Consider the following 20,000-nt stretch of genomic DNA (forward strand, 5'->3'; position numbering starts at 1 on the left):
TCCTTCGTAGCGAGAAATTTCGAGGCTGCACATGTGTATCCTCCGCGGTCTTAAAATCCCCATAATGCTTTGCGCACGGACCAATTTCCAAAATCTGTGGCGGAAAATGTAAGGCGGGCCTCGCATATGACGCACACCTGCACACTTAATAGCCTGTTCCATTCTTCGTACTCCGAATGCCAGGAAGGATTCTTGCCTCGCTTCTGAAGGACCTGACTCGGAAGACTTGTCCTACCAAGGAAGCGTCCTCGACATTGAGAAACACCCATAGACTGATGCATCTTTGTGTGTTTAATAACTGTGTGGTTTTAATATTATTACTTATATGAATGATCTCTCTTCACCTTTTTGATTTTCTTTAAAGAAAAATAACATTTTACCATGCACTAGTTTACATTTTTTACACAAATTAATGCGCTTTAATTATTGGAGACTGCTGTTTTGAATGCATTGATAAATGTTCCATACAGTTTGTGTGATTGTGTTCATTACCTGTCCCATAACCAACAATTCCTGGAGGTCCTGGGGGTCCGGGGTATCCCAGAGGTCCGGGGTCACCAGGGGTACCGGGCAGCCCGTTGAGACCCGAGTCACCTGACTCTCCTGCAGCCAATCAGAGAGAAGAGACATTTAGCACAGGACACTTTCACATACTAAACAATACCTCACAGTTTATCAGTGTTATTAGCAGAGATGGCAAAAGTACACACATCCTTTACTCAAGTAGAAGTACAGACACTCGTGTTTAAAAGTAATCTGGTGAAAGTAGAAGTACTGACTAAACTTCTTTACTCAAGTGAAAGTAAAGAGCTTTGAAGTGTACTTCAGTAAAAAGTACCCATAACTAGCAGCTGCTTTAAAGAGTACCTGACCTCCCTTTATATTAATAGAACAATAATGTCATTGTTAGCTAATGAATGTTTCCATGGTGACCAACGGCAACATGACAACGTTTCCATTGGTCCCTCTTCTTTAGAGAAGACCAGGAAGTGATGGATACACGGATCGTGTTCCAACCAATAGGCACGCAATGACTCTCAATAATAATGATCACGCACCAACACACATTCAGACTAAAGGAACCAGCTGTTTGGGAAATGAGAGAAGTAGAAAGTACAGGTATTTGAGTTCAACATGAGAGAAGTAGAAAGTACAGGTATTTGAGTTCAACATGTAAGAAGTAGAAAGTACAGGTATTTGAGTTCAACATGTAAGAAGTAGAAAGTACAGGTATTTGGGTTCAACATGTAAGAAGTAGAAAGTACAGGTATTTGAGTTCAACATGTAAGAAGTAGAAAGTACAAGTATTTGAGTTCAACATGTAAGAAGTAGAAAGTACAGGTATTTGGGTTCAACATGTAAGAAGTAGAAAGTACAGGTATTTGGGTTCAACATGTAAGAAGTAGAAAGTACAGGTATTTGGGTTCAACATGTAAGAAGTAGAAAGTACAGGTATTTGAGTTCAACATGTAAGAAGTAGAAAGTACAGGTATTTGAGTTCAACATGTAAGAAGGAAAAGTAAAAAGTCGTCAGAAAAATAAGTAGTGGAGTAAAGCACTGATACCAGAAAAATGTACTTAAGTACAGTAACGAAGTATTTGTACTCCACTACTTCCCACCTCTGGTTATTAGATCTATTAAATTATGAATATGGATGATGTGTTACCTTGAACAGTAGCGCCCAGACCACTCACGAAGGCTGGGGGTCCTGGTGCTCCGTGATCTCCCTGCTCACCCTGTTAGGGACAAACAACACATTTACAAATCTTAATTGTATTTAACATATTTGTTGTTTTGAATGAAGTGCTAAAATCTGCAGGAATCAGCCTTAAAAGGGATAACTTCTTACTGAAAGAGAAGAGAGAAGATCGATACCACCCCCGCTAGCTTCAGGAGCCTTTTAGCTTAACATTAGCTTAGCATTAAGGATGGAAACAGGGGGACTATTTAACAGAAGTTATACTTATTATCAAGCTATATCTCTTTTGTTTAATCTGCCCAAAAAACAGACAGTAAAACAGACATTTTGTGGTTTTATGGAGTTGTTACTGCTAAACTGATTTAAGCTAGAGGTCAGCTGTTAGCTTCATGGTTAGCTTAGCCTACTCTTGACCAGAAAGCAATCTGAACTCATTAAATTAAACCTATTGCCATCACAGAAACAAAAGAAATACAAAATGACCTTTAACAACATAATGCTAAATATGAAGTAAATTATCGATGTATAACTGGGTAAACAGTAAAGTGTGTTTCTTTATTAGCTTCCCCAAATGTAACATTCATTTAAGAAACACTGGCACCATCTTCTGGTAAGACAAGGTTATTGAACACAAACTATGTAGACTCCACGCTTAGTTAAGTGTTTATTCTCGTAAGTTTTACGGTATGACGTTGAGTGTGTTCACACTGGAAACATTGTAAATACTGTATGCAGAAAGGTCCCAATTTGATTCCAATGAAGTCTCCATCTACAGTATCTATCTATATGGAATTGAGACACAGCAACAAACTGTATGTCAACAGGAAGTGTAAGCAAACACACAAACACACAATAATTGTACCTTTCTTCCGATGTATCCCGGTTGCCCGCTCAAACCTGGAGTTCCTCTAAGTCCCTGTATCAGAAGATAAAATAAATCAGGTATGCATTTTTTCACAACAGGGTTTATTAATCACGGAAAGCTTAATTATATATATATATATATATGAAATATTTGTAATATAACAAAAGTTGTGCTTATATAGGAAAATAATGGCATTCTTACCATATTTAAGTATTATCTTTTATTTTTCTAATTTAAATTTGGCAGAACGTTATGCTTCTGATTCCCTACATTTACGAATTAAAGATTACTCATTTAAGAAAAACGGAAAAAAAACGTTACTTTCCAGCCAATTTAGCAGAATATATCAATCAATCAATGTTTATTTATTTAGCCCAAATAAATATTGAATGTATATATGCAAATAAAGGGTCTATTGCGGCACAAAAGAAGTATGATGTGCAGTAGATGTAACAATAAATATGATAATGTTAATATAATAATAATGTCTGTGAGAGGAGAACACTTTGACTTTTAATACCAAATCATAATTCATGCATACATTGTGGTATTGCTCCTAACGTCTAATAGTTAAATAACCAGTGTAGGATTTTTTTTTAAATCTAGTTTAACCCTGTATTAATCTGTGAGTTAATTGGTCCTGTAGCAAGTAGCACAACTAATGTTGTCATCGTGGTACAGTTTTAAAGATCATAATTTTAGCTTGTCAGTTCTTGAATATTTTGTGGTAACAGTTTTAGCCTACCAATTGTCCGGGATATCCAGGAGGCCCGTTCAAACCAGGAGCACCCTGTTTGGCAGAATCAAAAACGACATCCACCACAGAAGAAGAAGGAAAGGAAAGGAAAGGTAAGAGACGTGTTTGACCACAGTAAAAGCTATGCTTAAGTGTACATTTACCCATAGAAGAAGAACATTGTAAGGCATTTCCACTTATGTTGAGCTTAGAGGAAGATTCATAAAACAAAAAAACACATTTTTTACTTCTGTGAATTAAATAGGTGTATTAAAGTCGTAGCTCTTACTCTTAATCCGGGGTATCCAAGAATTCCCTTCTCTCCGGGTTCTCCACCAAAGCCAAAAGGTCCCTGGATTTAAGTAAAAATACAGATTAGTAAATATCACTTAATGTGGACTTATCACATATTTTGTATGGTCGGCATTTTCTCACAGCAGTTTTTATTGTACAAAAACGTCGTAGAAAATCAAAGGTTCTTGGGAAAATAAATCACATAACAAGGTTTTAAAAGTGTTTTAAAGAAGTCAGTCTGCTTGGGGATCTTTTTCTTTATAGACACATGGAAATATATCTTATGATTGTTTATTAATCTGCCAATTGGAAGTAAATCCAGAATAGAAGAGGATCTAATAGACAGCCTTGAGGAACGCCTTAAACACTTACAGGTTGACCAGGAATTCCAGGAAATCCTCTTCTTCCCTTTGGACCAGGTATACCCTTTAAGCAAAGCGGAGAGAGAATAACAGTGGTCATAAGTGCAGAATCATTTTGAAACTATAAGCAATATTTAGTGTTAATTTCGTCAGCTATTTTTTTATTTAGTTTTAGTCTTAGTCCTGTGTTAAATTTCTTTTTTAGTTTTAGTCATATTTAGTCACCTTCATCCTGTTTTTATTTAGTCAAGTTTTAGTCGACTAAAAGTCTGAGCATTTTAGTCTTATTTTAGTCGACTAAAACAGTAAACATTTTAGTCAAGATTTAGTCGACTAAAAGTCTGAGCATTTTAGTCTTATTTTAGTCAAAGAAAACGAATTATTTTAGTCTACTTTTTGTCAATGAAAACTGTTGAGTCTTTTTTAGTCATCAGATTATATAGAACATTTCAGTCAAACTAGTCAAAACCAATAATTTGTCATTTAGTATATAAATAAATAAGATTATCTTGTCCTTATTTGATGAAAAACACAGGTTGAATGATTAAGAAAGAAGCTTTGCAGAGAGATCTGGTCTGGTTTGTGGTGTTTTTACCAGCTGTGTTTTGGCCACATTGCTTCCCTTCTGATTAAACAATGCATTCGCTTTTTTTCTCCGCCTCATTGTAGCGAAAATGGGCCCAAATATCACATAGTTTCTTTCTCCCAAGCAGTGGTGGCTTTAGACTTTTTCGTTGTCAGTCATTTTGACGGACAGGATCGTAACATTTCCGTCATAATCCATTATTACCCGTCGAGTGCACAATGTATCACTCACTCGCGCTGACGGGGGGGTATTCGGTTAACGCGAGTGCGACCACTGCTCCCAAGCCCTGTTGTTGCCATTTCATTTTCTGTTAAATAAGGTTAGTTAGACCATGAGTTAGACCCGAGTCTTCCTGACAGTTCATATTGTGCCGCTGCCCGGTTGTAATTCAAATGTACCGCCGCCCCGCAGCACAGAAAACAGCTGCTGCTCTGCCGCAGCACCGGAAATGGAACTGCTGGGAGAAAAACTGACTATCAGAGATTTAACGTTATCTTTGATAATATTTCGTCTCCTCATTTTTCGTCAACGAAAGTAAAGAGATTTTGTCATAGTTTTTATTTAGTAAACTACATTTTCGTCTCGTCACTTTTCGTCAACGATATTGCATGATGATTTCGTTACAGTTATTGTTTACTGCCGTCGGTGCCGTCTCGTCATCGTCTCGTTTTCGTCATGGAAAAAAAGGTCGTTGACGAACATATTTCGTCATAGTTTTAGTCAACGAAATTAACACTAGCAATATTTACACATTTTAACTTACCTTTACAAGTCTGTGGAACCTGTGAAATCTCACTCAAAAGAAAGGCGATAACCAAAACTACGCCGTTGATGTAGGCATTAACTCCTTAAAAATACATTGTGTTGGGCTCGAAAAGCTGAGGAAACCAGGGTGGAACAGTCAGATTATCACGTCTATAATGTTAGCATCAAGGTGATAACTAATGTAAATAGTGGGCATTTCAATTGAACTGCCCTATTGCTTTTAGTACTTTTGATTCAACTTTTTTTTGCCGATTTCTTCATTTTCTAGAAGCTACTGGACATTTTTCAGTGTAAACAGTAATTAAACTTTCACCAATACAGTGAACCTTTGAATCCCTTTATCTCAAAGTCACGTCATCATGTTGGATTTGAAGGAGATAAGAGGACACACTGCTGTATTTGTCCATGTTCGACACAGCTCATCCTACTTGGGGAAGAAGACGCGTTTTTCAACAAACCTGTAGTCCTTTGTCTCCTTTGGGAAAACCCACAAACTCCACAATGCCATTGATCAACGGCTGGCCGGGTTCACCGGGTGAGCCCGCGTCGCCCTGGATGTCGTAATCGAGGGAAGAGATATCTGTTTACTCTGATCACGAGGTGGCGAGGGAAACGGCGGAATAAGGAGGGGTAAGGCGGCAGAGTTTTTGGGGCATTTAGGGAAGATATAGGGAAGGTGGGGGTACGTTGACTGGAGGACGGGCTCTGTTTTCACTGTGGAGCCACTTAAGAGGCTGTGAACGGACTGAGGAAATATTGGGGTGAGGATGAGAGACTGGTCTCTGGATGAAACATTTTCAAAATGTAAGAAACTATGGAGGCAGAAAGGATCCGATTGGTTGAGTTACACATCAATGGAAGAAGTCAATTGTGTGTAGTTTTGGTTTTTGGACAATATTTAAATGCACTACTTCTTATTTTCTTATATTTCTAATGAGGGAAGCCTTTATTTTGGTAGGTCAAAGGGCTATTGAACTATTGCATAAAAAATCCAAATACTTGGTGATTATGAAGTTTTCAACCAGACTTTAAGGTTTAAATTCTGCATTTGGGCAACTCCATATGATGAGGATTATCAGGATTGATGCTACGTTGGACCAACCTCTCCTCCAGCTCCCAAAGTCTCCTTCTCACAGTTCCTCCATGGCTCTTAAGTGTGCTGCAATCACTGCTCCTCTTTCGTTTTTAACCTTTAGTTTCTGCCTGCTGTGGTATTCTCTTTCTTTTTTACCACATTTTGTAATGAAATCCCATTGTGTGTGTGTTGTGTGTGTGTGTGTGTGTGTGTGTGTGTGTGTGTGTGTGTGTGTTTGTTCCTATCCTTCCCTTGGCTGTGTTACCTTATCTCCTTTGTAGATAGTGAGAGTTTGTTCGCTTCTTAGCGAGCCGTCGCCCGGAGTACCGCTGGGTCCGGGAAGACCCACGTCGCCCTGGAGTCCGAAATACACACAACACACCGTTAGCCAATGAGGAGGGGCGCAGGGGAAACAGGAAGTGGGAATGAGAGATACTTGGATAGATAGATAGATAGATAGAGAGAGAGCTCAGGGATACTTTATCTTGAGTTTCTTGGTGATTTAAAGGCATTTTCGCACCTTTTTCCCTCCAACAGTTAAAAAAGTACAACTTGAATTTTAATTTGCCAACAAAAACGTATCCTAACATGAAATCCAGCTGTTTCTACATTCAGTTTAACCCTAAACTTACTGAGTTTAGTGTTTTGGTTGAGTACCACATGCATGCAGTGTGTGAGGGAGTTGATGTGTTAGTACTCTTTTGTGTGACTGTTTGAAATCAGACGAGTGTGTGGATGGAGGTTGAGAGCAAGCAAATGAACCGCATATCCCAGAATTCACCAGCAGATGCCCAAATGTGATTAAAGACGGGGGTGAAGTGCATCATGGGAAGTAGGAGCGAGTGATTCCAGCAACCCAGTTACCACAGATCGTCCTCCCATGACAGCTCAGAGATCTCAAAAATTAAGTTTTATTTGTGTAATGACGCCCAATGCAAAGTGGGGAATGGCCAAATCAAGACCGGATGTATTTTTGCTTAGATATGTGATATTCTTTTCCAATTTTGGAGAAAAACTTCAGTAAGAAAAGTCTCTGAACTGTCAGCGAGGGAAACAGGTGTGCAGCACCACTGGTCGAGTCACAAACAAAGTCGATTTTTGGGGTATTTAACAATAATTTGAAGTGCCAACTGACGCCATATCGGACATCAAAAGTCTGTTGTGACTTGTCCCAGTGGCAGCACACGCATCATTTGAAAGAACAAACCAGACTGAATCAAGTAGAGGTTCATGTTGTCTTTTATCAAACAGGAAACGGATGCAACAAACAGTTCAGTAGTTGTGTAAATAAAAACACGGAGAAAGGAAGAGGAGGAGGGATGCGGGGAGGGGTGGGGTTAAATAAAAGGATGGATGGAGGGTAAACACATGGACGGAAGAAGAGAAGGATGTAAAGGCACACGACATCATAAAACACACAGAAATGCAAACACACATACGGATAGAGCTCTCTAACTAAGCCTGCTTTTCTCTAGGCTCTAGAGCTGATGTCTAAGAGCGATACAGTATAGAAAACACAACATTTTACTATAAATAACTATCTATTTAATGCAGTAATGGATCAGTGCTGGACTCTTCCATTTAGGATTAATTTGTACAAGTGTAGTGATGTGGTTTTTACACTTCTGATCTGGTATTCGACTTGATCTCAAACGAGCACCCGAGAGGATATCATGATAAAGACACTTATTTGACAAAAGCACAGTTTGTTCATTTGTCATTTCTCAGGTGGGAATTAAAACCATCCAAAAACAACGCTTGGTAAATAGCAGGTTAACTGTCGACACCAGACTTTCCATATAGTTTAATATAAATAATATCATCTTCTAGTGTCCAAGACTAAGAACGTTGTGCGTTCAAGAATTAAAAAAAGACTTACAGATGTTTCTTATTGACCAACTGAATTCACTCAATTGGTCTTACGTGTGTGTGTGTGTGTGTGTGTGTGTGTGTGTGTGTGTGTGTGTGTGTGTGTGTGTGTGTGTGTGTGTGTGTGTGTGTGTGTGTGTGTGTGTGTGTGTGTGTGTGTGTGTGAATAAATCTCTACAACTGAATGCGTCTACGTGCATCATACCTTGTCTCCTTTCTCTCCTTCATATCCGTCACTGCGGCTCCCCTGAAAACAGCAAGGGTTAACAAAATGCACTTGGAAGAACAACAACAACAACAACAATAACAACATTAAAAGGATGAAATGTCTTGCATTATAATATAATGTACTTAATCAATGTGCTTCATTATTTGACTTACCATTGGCCCTGGGAGACCGGGAGGACCAGGTGGGCCCTAGAGACAGACGAGAGAATCAGGAATAATATTCACTCTAATGAAAGAAATGAAAACTAACAATGTTTTAATTCCTATTCATGCTTTTCAAAATCTGATAATCATCTAAAAAGCTAAACATTTGCACATTTAATAACATTTGTATTGATAATAATAACAGTATATTACAACATACAAACACAAAATTCATATTCTTTACTATTTAAAGTGAAAGAGATGAATGTACGTACAGAGTATCCCTCGGGCCCCATTGGACCGGGGTAACCGGACGGACCCTCAGGACCTCTGATTCCCTGCAGAGAAACACAACCATACGAACATTAAGGACAACACATCAAATCCTCAGGTGTTTAATTCTGTATTAATGATCATTTGTGGTTGCATAGCAACAAGAAAAAGTAAGCATCTTACAGGTTGACCGTTTTGTCCTGGATAACCTGGTGAACTCTAGAAAAGGGGAAAAGAAAAACAGATTAATTAATAAACAAGAAGCAAAAATCCTCTTAATTACATTTTGAATAAAATAATGAAATACATATCTTCAAATCAAAATACAGGAACATTCGTGTACAGATTAGAGTCATGCAAAGTTGTATCGGTGAGTCAAAAGTCACTTCGTTTTTGCAATACAATTTTACACAACTGTTTCTATAGCACCATCTAGTGGCCACACCTAATATGACAGGCTGTTCAGACCCTCAAGTACAATGCAGCTAGATGCAGATAGAAGTTACACAAAATAGCAAATATATTATATGTATATCATCTTAATATGTATTGTACACATTTGTGCAGATCAATATAACGTTAACTTATGTTTATATACATATTATTACATTTTATAAGAATTTTCTACTGTTTTTGTTTCAATAAACATTATGCAATTTAATTGTTTTAACTTGCTATTTTATATAAATATTTGTATACTATATTATTGAATTGTTTTTGGGAAATCTTATACTTTAACTTGTAAATATTTGTATTCTTTTTTATTACACATTTTCTTGGGAACTTCTCATATTTATAAGAATATTATACATTGTAATATTGCAAATGTATACTTTGACTTCATAGTTTGCATAAATACTTTAATTTAATGTTATTTTTGTGTATTATTTTATTCTATAAAATCAAGCAAAACCCCAATTTTCCCTCTAGATAAAAAAACGTATCTGATTCTGATCGTAATTATTATTAAATCGTACACAAACAAATATTATCGTCAGTTCTTTAGGTGCAGAAATACATAAAAAAAAGAGTAAAGTGTGAAAATGACCGTGGAACCGTCGTCCGAGATGTATCGAGGGTCTCCTTTCTGACCCTTCGGCCCAAAAGGCCCCTGTGTGAGGAAAAGAATCATCAGTACAAATCTACAGTAACATCTTCATCCCTTCCACAACGACATCCAGACACATATATATAATAAGTCATAACAGAGAGTCGGTTTGTCCTCACAGAGAGTCCAGCGGGTCCGGGCGCTCCGATCCCGTAACCGGGGTCTCCGGCTTCTCCTCTCGTCCCGTTACAGCCGTCCAGTCCAGAGGGTCCTCGTCCCCCGTCCAGACCGGGGTGACCCTACAGAGGAAGAGGGGGTTAGAGCTACATCTTGAACATGAATTAGGTTTTTTAGCCTTATACACACTGACGGCATAACATACACTACGATACAAAAATACAAATTGAAGGCACATTTTGTGTCAAAACAACAACAATCATCTTTAAAAAATGTAGAAAAGACTGACTGTTTTATAGTTTATATTTATTAAAATAATATCCGTGTGTCAGAATAAACGTCATATCAGAAAATAAATACAGACAATAAAATGGAAATAGACTGACCGTTAGTCACAGATTATTAACCAACAAAACTACATTGTTAAGATTTGTTTTTTTAAAGCATGATACAGTTGTTTAATTTCTGTATATTTATCATTGCATATCCTGCTGTTTTACCATGAAAGAGGCTACATCTGCAATTTCACTTTTTTTAAGCACACAATTACATGGTTTCTTTTAAAAATCAAAATAAAAGATGTTAGCTGTCCGTTGATAAAATAATCTATAGCTATTCTTACTCTAAATGGCCTCAAACGATCCATTATATTTAATTTAACCACTTCTTAAATACTCTGCATATTGAGTGTGAGTGTGTGTGTGTGTGTGTGTGTGTGTGTGTGTGTGTGTGTGTGTGTGTGTGTGTGTGTGTGTGTGTGTGTGTGGCCTAGCATTACTATACTTGTGGGGACCTAAATCTGTTTACACAGTCACGTGTGGGGACCTCCATTTTGTCCCCATAAGGGAGGCGAGGGGGGAATCATTAATTTTAGGGTGAAGACTTGGTTTAGGATTAAGGTTAGGATAAGTCTCCAGGAAATGCATGTAAGTCAATGTAATGTCCCCTGAAGTGATGTATACATGTATGTGTGTGTGTGTGTGTGTGTGTGTGTGTGTGTGTGTGTGTGTGTGTGTGTGTGTGTGTGTGTGTGTGTGTGTGTGTGTGTGTGTTTACTTACAGGTACTCCATCAGTTCCCCGGAACCCAGGCACTCCCATAGGCCCCTGTTTGAGTACATATTAAATATAGTTAAATCACGATCATATTAAACGAGAACACATAGAAATGAAAACACATTCAGTCAGTTTTAGTCATGAATTACAATTTATTTAAATTCAGATAATGAACGTCATGGTCTTTAACGCCCACCTTGTCTCCTTTCTGGCCAGAAGGTCCTTTATATCCGACGTGGCCCTTCTCTCCTTTGGGCCCTGAGGGTCCCGTTCCCCCCCGAGGACCCTCAGGTCCGCTCGAACCCACTTCTCCAAGATGCCCTGGACGACCCTGAGGGAAAAGAAACACAAAACGGTCACTTTTTAAATGAATACTGAAGAATAGACAAGCTGCCATTTGTACTAATCGTGAAGCTCTATTTCACAACAAATCATCCTAAAGGCTAAAAGGAGGCAAATAGAAAAAGATCTTGAGGTACATGTTGAATAATAAGGGATTTAAAGCCTCTCCATTATGAAGATGTGATAATCAAAGATAAGAGAAGAAGTACTTTATTGATCCCAATTCGGGAAATGTTGGCATTGGACATTAGAGAAATTAAAAGACTGGAAATAAACTATTCAAAATGTAAAAACGGGGAAACACAAATTGTTGGGGCAGCCATTTTGGATCTGATGGGTATGTTTACATGGAAAACAAGTCAGGGCGGGAAACCCAGCTGGTTGGTGGAGCAGTTTGTGTGGGCAAGCAGCGACATGTGGACTAAGAAGGTGGTCTGGAAGAAAAACTGCAACTGGGGGCAAAGAAGCAGGATTTGATGTATTAAAGAGTCCTCTCCTGCTGATGTTCAGGTGTATATCAGTATGTAGTGTCTCTACTTTAAAGAGTCCTCTCCTGCTGATGTTCAGGTGTATATCAGTATGTAGTGTCTCTACTTTAAAGAGTCCTCTCCTGCTGATGTTCAGGTGTATATCAGTATGTAGTGTCTCTACTTTAAAGAGTCCTCTCCTGCTGATGTTCAGGTGTATATCAGTATGTAGTATCTCTACTTTAAAGAGTCCTCTCCTGCTGATGTTCAGGTGTATATCAGTATGTAGTGTCTCTACTTTAAAGAGTCCTCTCCTGCTGATGTTCAGGTGTATATCAGTATGTAGTGTCTCTACTTTAAAGAGTCCTCTCCTGCTGATGTTTAGGTGTATATCAGTATGTAGTGTCTCTACTTTAAAGAGTCCTCTCCTGCTGATGTTCAGGTGTATATCAGTATGTAGTGTCTCTACTTTAAAGAGTCCTCTCCCGCTGATGTTCAGGTGTATATCAGTATGTACTAGTGTCTCTACTTTAAAGAGTCCTCTCCTGCTGATGTTCAGGTGTATATCAGTATGTACTAGTGTCTCTACTTTAAAGAGTCCTCTCCTGCTGATGTTCAGGTGTATATCAGTATGTAGTGTCTCTACTTTAAAGAGTCCTCTCCTGCTGATGTTCAGGAGTATATCAGTATGTAGTGTCTCTACTTTAAAGAGTCCTCTCCTGCTGATGTTCAGGTGTATATCAGTATGTAGTATCTCTACTTTAAAGAGTCCTCTCCTGCTGATGTTCAGGTGTATATCAGTATGTAGTGTCTCTACTTTAAAGAGGTCCTCTCCTGCTGATGTTCAGGTGTATATCAGTATGTAGTGTCTCTACTTTAAAGAGTCCTCTCCTGCTGATGTTCAGGTGTATATCAGTATGTAGTGTCTCTACTTTAAAGAGTCCTCTCCTGCTGATGTTCAGGTGTATATCAGTATGTAGTGTCTCTACTTTAAAGAGTCCTCTCCCGCTGATGTTCAGGTGTATATCAGTATGTACTAGTGTCTCTACTTTAAAGAGTCCTCTCCTGCTGATGTTCAGGTGTATATCAGTATGTACTAGTGTCTCTACTTTAAAGAGTCCTCTCCTGCTGATGTTCAGGTGTATATCAGTATGTAGTGTCTCTACTTTAAAGAGTCCTCTCCTGCTGATGTTCAGGTGTATATCAGTGTGTAGTGTCTCTACTTTAAAGAGTCCTCTCCTGCTGATGTTCAGGTGTATATCAGTATGTAGTGTCTCTACTTTAAAGAGTCCTCTCCTGCTGATGTTCAGGTGTATATCAGTATGTAGTGTCTCTACTTTAAAGAGTCCTCTCCTGCTGATGTTCAGGTGTATATCAGTATGTAGTGTCTCTACTTTAAAGAGTCCTCTCCTGCTGATGTTCAGGTGTATATCAGTGTGTAGTGTCTCTACTTTAAAGAGTCCTCTCCTGCTGATGTTCAGGTGTATATCAGTGTGTAGTGTCTCTACTTTAAAGAGTCCTCTCCTGCTGATGTTCAGGTGTATATCAGTATGTAGTGTCTCTACTTTAAAGAGTCCTCTCCTGCTGATGTTCAGGTGTATATCAGTATGTAGTATCTCTACTTTAAAGAGTCCTCTCCTGCTGATGTTCAGGTGTATATCAGTATGTAGTGTCTCTACTTTAAAGAGTCCTCTCCTGCTGATGTTCAGGTGTATATCAGTATGTAGTGTCTCTACTTTAAAGAGTCCTCTCCTGCTGATGTTCAGGTGTATATCAGTATGTAGTGTCCTCTACTTTAAAGAGTCCTCTCCTGCTGATGTTCAGGTGTATATCAGTATGTACTAGTGTCTCTACTTTAAAGAGTCCTCTCCTGCTGATGTTCAGGTGTATATCAGTATGTACTAGTGTCTCTACTTTAAAGAGTCCTCTCCTGCTGATGTTCAGGTGTATATCAGTATGTAGTGTCTCTACTTTAAAGAGTCCTCTCCTGCTGATGTTCAGGAGTATATCAGTATGTAGTGTCTCTACTTTAAAGAGTCCTCTCCTGCTGATGTTCAGGTGTATATCAGTATGTAGTATCTCTACTTTAAAGAGTCCTCTCCTGCTGATGTTCAGGTGTATATCAGTATGTAGTGTCTCTACTTTAAAGAGTCCTCTCCTGCTGATGTTCAGGTGTATATCAGTATGTAGTGTCTCTACTTTAAAGAGTCCTCTCCTGCTGATGTTCAGGTGTATATCAGTATGTAGTGTCTCTACTTTAAAGAGTCCTCTCCTGCTGATGTTCAGGTGTATATCAGTATGTAGTGTCTCTACTTTAAAGAGTCCTCTCCCGCTGATGTTCAGGTGTATATCAGTATGTACTAGTGTCTCTACTTTAAAGAGTCCTCTCCTGCTGATGTTCAGGTGTATATCAGTATGTAGTGTCTCTACTTTAAAGAGTCCTCTCCTGCTGATGTTCAGGTGTATATCAGTATGTAGTGTCTCTACTTTAAAGAGTCCTCTCCTGCTGATGTTCAGGTGTATATCAGTATGTAGTGTCTCTACTTTAAAGAGTCCTCTCCTGCTGATGTTCAGGTGTATATCAGTGTGCAGTGTCTCTACTTTAAAGAGTCCTCTCATGCTGATGTTCAGGTGTATATCAGTATGTAGTGTCTCTACTTTAAAGAGTCCTCTCCTGCTGATGTTCAGGTTTATATCAGTATGTAGTGTCTCTACTTTAAAGAGTCCTCTCCTGCTGATGTTCAGGTGTATAACAGTATGTAGTGTCTCTACTTTAAAGAGTCCTTATTTAAATGACATTGTATCCCTCTCATCTCCAATTAAACCCATGTATCTCCAGAGGTTTTCAGATGTTGTTTGAACATAACATTTGTATTTGGATATTTAGAGGTAAAAGTCAGATGTAAAGCTTTTATCTTTTAAGAGTTAATGCTGCAGGTAAAAGGCTGCAATACCCATTCGAACCTCATGGTGGCAGTAGAAAAACTAAAAGGAAACATAAGCAGGTGGATGAGCAGAGGAATCCCTGCAGAGACGCACATTAACACGGCAGCCTCGACGCGGTATAACAGGGTAGGGAGGAGGGGGCGGAGAGAAAAAGGGAGAGAGAGGGGGAGAGAGGGACACATGTCTGACGTTCGGGTCAAAGGGAAGTCACAGGATTTGGTTTTCAGTGTTGTAACTTATTTTATTTAAGGCAGTAAAAACATTTGTTTATTTGCTTCTTGACGAAGGTTAAATGTTTGACAGCTTTTCTTTTGTGCTTTCTCTTTCCTGTTATGATTTGAAATGAATACGAGTATGTCGAGTGCATTTTCCCCGTCTTCTACCGTTCTTGTTGGAACTGTTGCATTCATATAAAGTAAAAACGTTCTGGCTTTGTTCTTCATTCAAAGCTTCTACACAACATTCAGAGCCAAAAAGTGACTCCGAGAAGCTCTGATAAAACACAAGTTTCATGAGGATGCAAACTGGGAATGTATTGTACTTTGAGGAAGTGTGTATCGGATGAAAACTGGGATATGAGCGGTTTTGTTTAAAGACGTTAGGTTAGATGCCTGTATACGCTTGCATGAATGCACGTGTATGACTAAATATTCCTTTTAAATCCTTACTACTGCATCCTTATCATACATCTTAAATACTTCCCCCTTAACTTAAGACTCTATGCACACACATTAAGTATAGAGGCACATGAAAACCCTTTATTACACACAAGGTAAAAGTTCACACACTACACTAAACGAAAAGGTAATTCTCGACGTAACACCTGGTGCTTTTCATATATAAGTGCTCCGCCTGCAGACACAGGACTTTAAATAATGGATCTAGCATTAGAGGACATCACGGAGAAGGTCAAATACTGCTTGATTTTGCCTACGGGGTGTAACAGGCGGGTGGAGTTTATAGCATCCGGACCATTTAGATAAAGTACAAATTAGTGGTGCACGATAATTATCGGCCCGATATTAGGAATTATGACGTCATCCCGATAAACCCGATAACAGTATTAAAAGCCCCGATAATATACAATTTATTTTTTGGGTACAAAAAAAGAAAGAAATACTGCGGTGTGGGTGGATTGGGATGAGGGGCGCTTGTTTTTCACTCGGCTCCTCCCGTGTTGCCAGTACTGTGGTATTAGTGGTTTAGGAAGAGGGGAGTTCTTCACAAATCCAGCGCTCCCTAACTCACGCCTGGCTGTGACGTAAATGGCGTGCGGCCGTGAAGCCAGGACAGTAAACAAACATGTCGTCGGTAGTATGGGACTATTTCAAAGTTTCAGAGTGAGATAGGTCGCTTGCTATTTGTATTAACAGATGCAGAAGTTCCACGAGGAGGGAAAAAGGCAACGAGCTATAATACTTCCAACCTGATCAGTCACCTGAAACATCGCCATGGCTACGATGGTGTGTTAAAAGCGTACGAAGACGCCTGCGCTGCTAAACTAGCGGCGAATCCAAAGCCAGTTGCAAAGGCACTGGGGCTTTTACCTATCGACGAGGCTTTTGAAAAAGGCAAGAACTTTATTTGGGGAAATAAATCTGGTCACTTTGAAGAGTCAGAACTGTTCTTGGCTTTGTTTTGTTCTTAGTAGTAATGCTCATGTCCTTTGCTCACTACTAGTCTTTTTTTTACCACCAGGTGTGCAAAAACTACAGGTACATTTAATATATATATATATATATTATATTATTATCGGTATCGGTCTTGAGAAGCAGGAAGTTATCGGTATCGGTTTAAAAAAACCAATATCGTGCATCCCGAGTACAAATACATTCTTGGGGCTAAATGGGATGTTTTATCCTGTATGCCAAATCACGGGACACCTATGATGCTCAAATCAGTCAATCAACAAGGTTGTTAAATAGTATAACAATAACAAGTAAAGTCGTTGTGTAGCAACAAAAAGCACAATACTTTTAGAAGAACATTTACAAGGTGTGCCGCTGATTTAGAAAAGCAAGCCTAGCTCTTTTTCCAGACTTTAAGCTAAGCTAAACTAAGCTAAGCTAAACTAAACTAAACTAAGCTAAGCTAAACTAAGCTAAGCTAAGCTAAACTAAACTAAGCTAAGCTAAGCTAAGCTAGCTGGAGCTTCATATTTAAATGGACAGACATGTGTGGAACAACGTAACATTGGAAAATACATAAATGAGACGGACCAAGTATTTTGGTTGTTTAACGTTCTTTTTTTTGTTGAAATTTGAATTGCATTCTGAATTGAATATCGTAGCCCCCTTCAAGCACACTGTTTGAGCTTTTACTGCACATCCAAAGTATGCTTCATCCTTTTGAGTGGAGACAGCATATTCACGAATCCCTCATTCAGTCTTTATCAAAAGGAACTTGAAAAATATTGTACTTTTAAAAGTTTACAATCAACTGATAATGAAAAAAAGGCAAGAAGTGCGCAGAAAGATCTGGTTTTCTATTGTAGACGGCAAGGGTTTTTTATTTTGAAAAGTAACAAATAACCTTAAAGTCTGAGGACTTGATTCAACTTGAAGTCTTTGCCACAAATGTTATCAGGTGTGACACCAGGTACAAGACTACAGTGATGTCGCCTTTTACTGCACTGTGTCCCCTCTTCTTCATGTGTCTTCTACATCAACATGTGTCCCCTCTTCTCCATGTCTCTTCTACATCAACATGTGTCCCCTCTTCTTCATGTCTCTTCTACATCAACATGTGTCCCCTCTTCTCCATGTCTCTTCTACATCAACATGTGTCCCCTCTTCTTCATGTCTCTTTACATCAACATGTGTCCCCTCTTCTTCATGTCTCTTCTACATCAACATGTGTCCCCTCTTCTTCATGTCTCTTCTACATCAACATGTGTCCCCTCTTCTTCATGTCTCTTCTACATCAACATGTGTCCCCTCTTCCTCATGTCTCTTCTACATCAACATGTGTCCCCTCTTCTTCATGTCTCTTCTACATCAACATGTGTCCCCTGTTCTTCATGTCTCTTCTACATCAACATGTGTCCCCTCTTCTTCATGTCTCTTCTACATCAACATGTGTCCCCTGTTCTTCATGTCTCTTCTTCATCAACATGTGTCCCCTCTTCTTCATGTCTCTTCTACATCAACATGTGTCCCCTCTTCTTCATGTCTCTTCTACATCAACATGTGTCCCCTCTTCTTCATGTCTCTTCTACATCAACATGTGTCCCCTCTTCTTCATGTCTCTTCTTCATCAACATGTGTCCCCTCTTCTTCATGTCTCTTCTACATCAACATGTGTCCCCTCTTCTTCATGTCTCTTCTTCATCAACATGTGTCCCCTCTTCTTCATGTCTCTTCTTCATCAACATGTGTCCCCTCTTCTTCATGTCTCTTCTACATCAACATGTGTCCCCTCTTCTCCATGTCTCTTTACATCAACATGTGTCCCCTCTTCTCCATGTCTCTTCTACAGCAACATGTGTCCCCTCTTCTTCATGTCTCTTCTACATCAACATGTGTCCCCTCTTCTTCATGTCTCTTCTACATCAGCATGTGTCCCCTCTTCTTCATGTCTCTTCTACATCAACATGTGTCCCCTCTTCTCCATGTCTCTTCTACATCAACATGTGTCCCCTCTTCTTCATGTCTCTTCTACATCAACATGTGTCCCCTCTTCTTCATGTCTCTTCTACATCAACATGTGTCCCCTCTTCTCCATGTCTCTTCTACATCAACATGTGTCCCCTCTTCTTCACGTCTCTTCTACATCAGCATGTGTCCCCTCTTCTTCATGTCTCTTCTACATCAACATGTGTCCCCTCTTCTTCATGTCTCTTCTACATCAACATGTGTCCCCTCTGTGGAAAGAGACTCTGAAAGTTTCAGGAACAAAGATTCTCTCTCTTTTTGATTCATTTCTATAAAAACCTGTCTGAAAATGAGCTGATCAGATTTTGGCCACTTTATGATGTCATAACGATTTATTTGGCTTGGGTAGCCATTAGCCAATCAGCAACCAAGGTAAGATTATGATTTTTGCCATAATCGAGCTGCCCTACTTCAGAGACATGTTTTGTATATATCTGAGAGCTATAATATATTGATGAAAAACAGTATAATAGGGGAGCTTTAAAAAGGACACTGACCCTGGATCAGCCTTGACCACAATGCAATGCTCTTTCCCGCCCTTACTGTAGGTCCCGAGGGCAGGCAGAATAATGACAGACCTGAGCCAGGTGAAGAAGTCTGGATCGCACTCACACCTGTTTTCACCTGGGGGAAATATGCAGGGGTCCCACAAGGAGACACTTTCTCTCACGCCTTCTTGTCGACCTCATCACTTTTAGTTTTTTTTGCAACGTTTGCAAGAGCCAACGTGCTCATGTGTAACCGGGTGTCGAAATTAGCTAACACGTATTTCTGGCGTTTTTTGGGGGCAATCTTGTGAAAGATGTAAAAACATAGACAAATATGAAGTGACCCTTCCTCTTTTTCAGGTCACTTTTAAAGAGTTAGCTCAGTGCTTCTCAAAGTATGGTCCGCGGACCACTGGTGTTCTGTGAGCGCCCCCTAGTGGTCCGTGAGTATATTGGTCAAATGTCAAATTTGAAATAAATAAATACATTTAAGTTTTCCGGACTCTCGCGGGAATATCTCCGCAAGGGAGCGAGCTTAAGTTTCACTTTCGATTGCATGATATAGCCCAGATAAACACCTTCATCACACATGTTGCCACCTGTTTGTACCATTTTCAGGCGATTTGTAATCTGTTCTAGAAAAACGATGTGATTTTGGATATTTGTGGAGTTAGGTGGTCCGCGAGTGTTTTTTTATTGGTTAAGTGGTCCTTGGTATGAAAAAGTTTGAGAAACACAGTTAGCTGTCTGTCTGGTGCCAGGTAAAAGGGGAGAGGTGAAGCCTGCACGTAAAAGCACCGTTGTTGACCTTAACCAAACGAAGCCATGAGTACACGGATAAAAAAATGGACCTTTCCCATTTGAGAAAATATAGTAAATGTGAAACACCTCCTCTGTTCTTTGGAGGAACTCTTTCATGCTCAGAGAA

General features: G+C 39.2%; 1 protein-coding gene across 2 annotated transcripts in view; it reads right to left on the reverse strand.

The window, feature by feature from the left end:
• The window catches only part of col4a6 (collagen, type IV, alpha 6), a 171,188-nt gene that overhangs the window by 36,586 nt on the left and 114,602 nt on the right, over positions 1–20,000 (reverse strand). For both annotated transcript variants that reach the window (XM_071206609.1, XM_071206608.1), the window contains exons 5-19: positions 11,373–11,507; positions 11,183–11,227; positions 10,125–10,244; positions 9,946–10,008; positions 9,081–9,116; positions 8,900–8,962; positions 8,634–8,669; positions 8,458–8,499; positions 6,649–6,738; positions 3,968–4,021; positions 3,591–3,653; positions 3,311–3,355; positions 2,563–2,616; positions 1,668–1,737; positions 493–603 (exon numbers count right to left, since the gene is read on the reverse strand). In XM_071206609.1, the coding sequence (XP_071062710.1) occupies positions 493–603; positions 1,668–1,737; positions 2,563–2,616; positions 3,311–3,355; positions 3,591–3,653; positions 3,968–4,021; positions 6,649–6,738; positions 8,458–8,499; positions 8,634–8,669; positions 8,900–8,962; positions 9,081–9,116; positions 9,946–10,008; positions 10,125–10,244; positions 11,183–11,227; positions 11,373–11,507 (1,027 nt within the window). The remainder of the gene's footprint in view (positions 1–492; positions 604–1,667; positions 1,738–2,562; positions 2,617–3,310; positions 3,356–3,590; positions 3,654–3,967; positions 4,022–6,648; positions 6,739–8,457; positions 8,500–8,633; positions 8,670–8,899; positions 8,963–9,080; positions 9,117–9,945; positions 10,009–10,124; positions 10,245–11,182; positions 11,228–11,372; positions 11,508–20,000) is intronic.

Source organism: Pseudochaenichthys georgianus, chromosome 18, assembly GCF_902827115.2.
Source record: "Pseudochaenichthys georgianus chromosome 18, fPseGeo1.2, whole genome shotgun sequence".
Lineage (NCBI taxonomy): Eukaryota > Metazoa > Chordata > Actinopteri > Perciformes > Channichthyidae > Pseudochaenichthys > Pseudochaenichthys georgianus.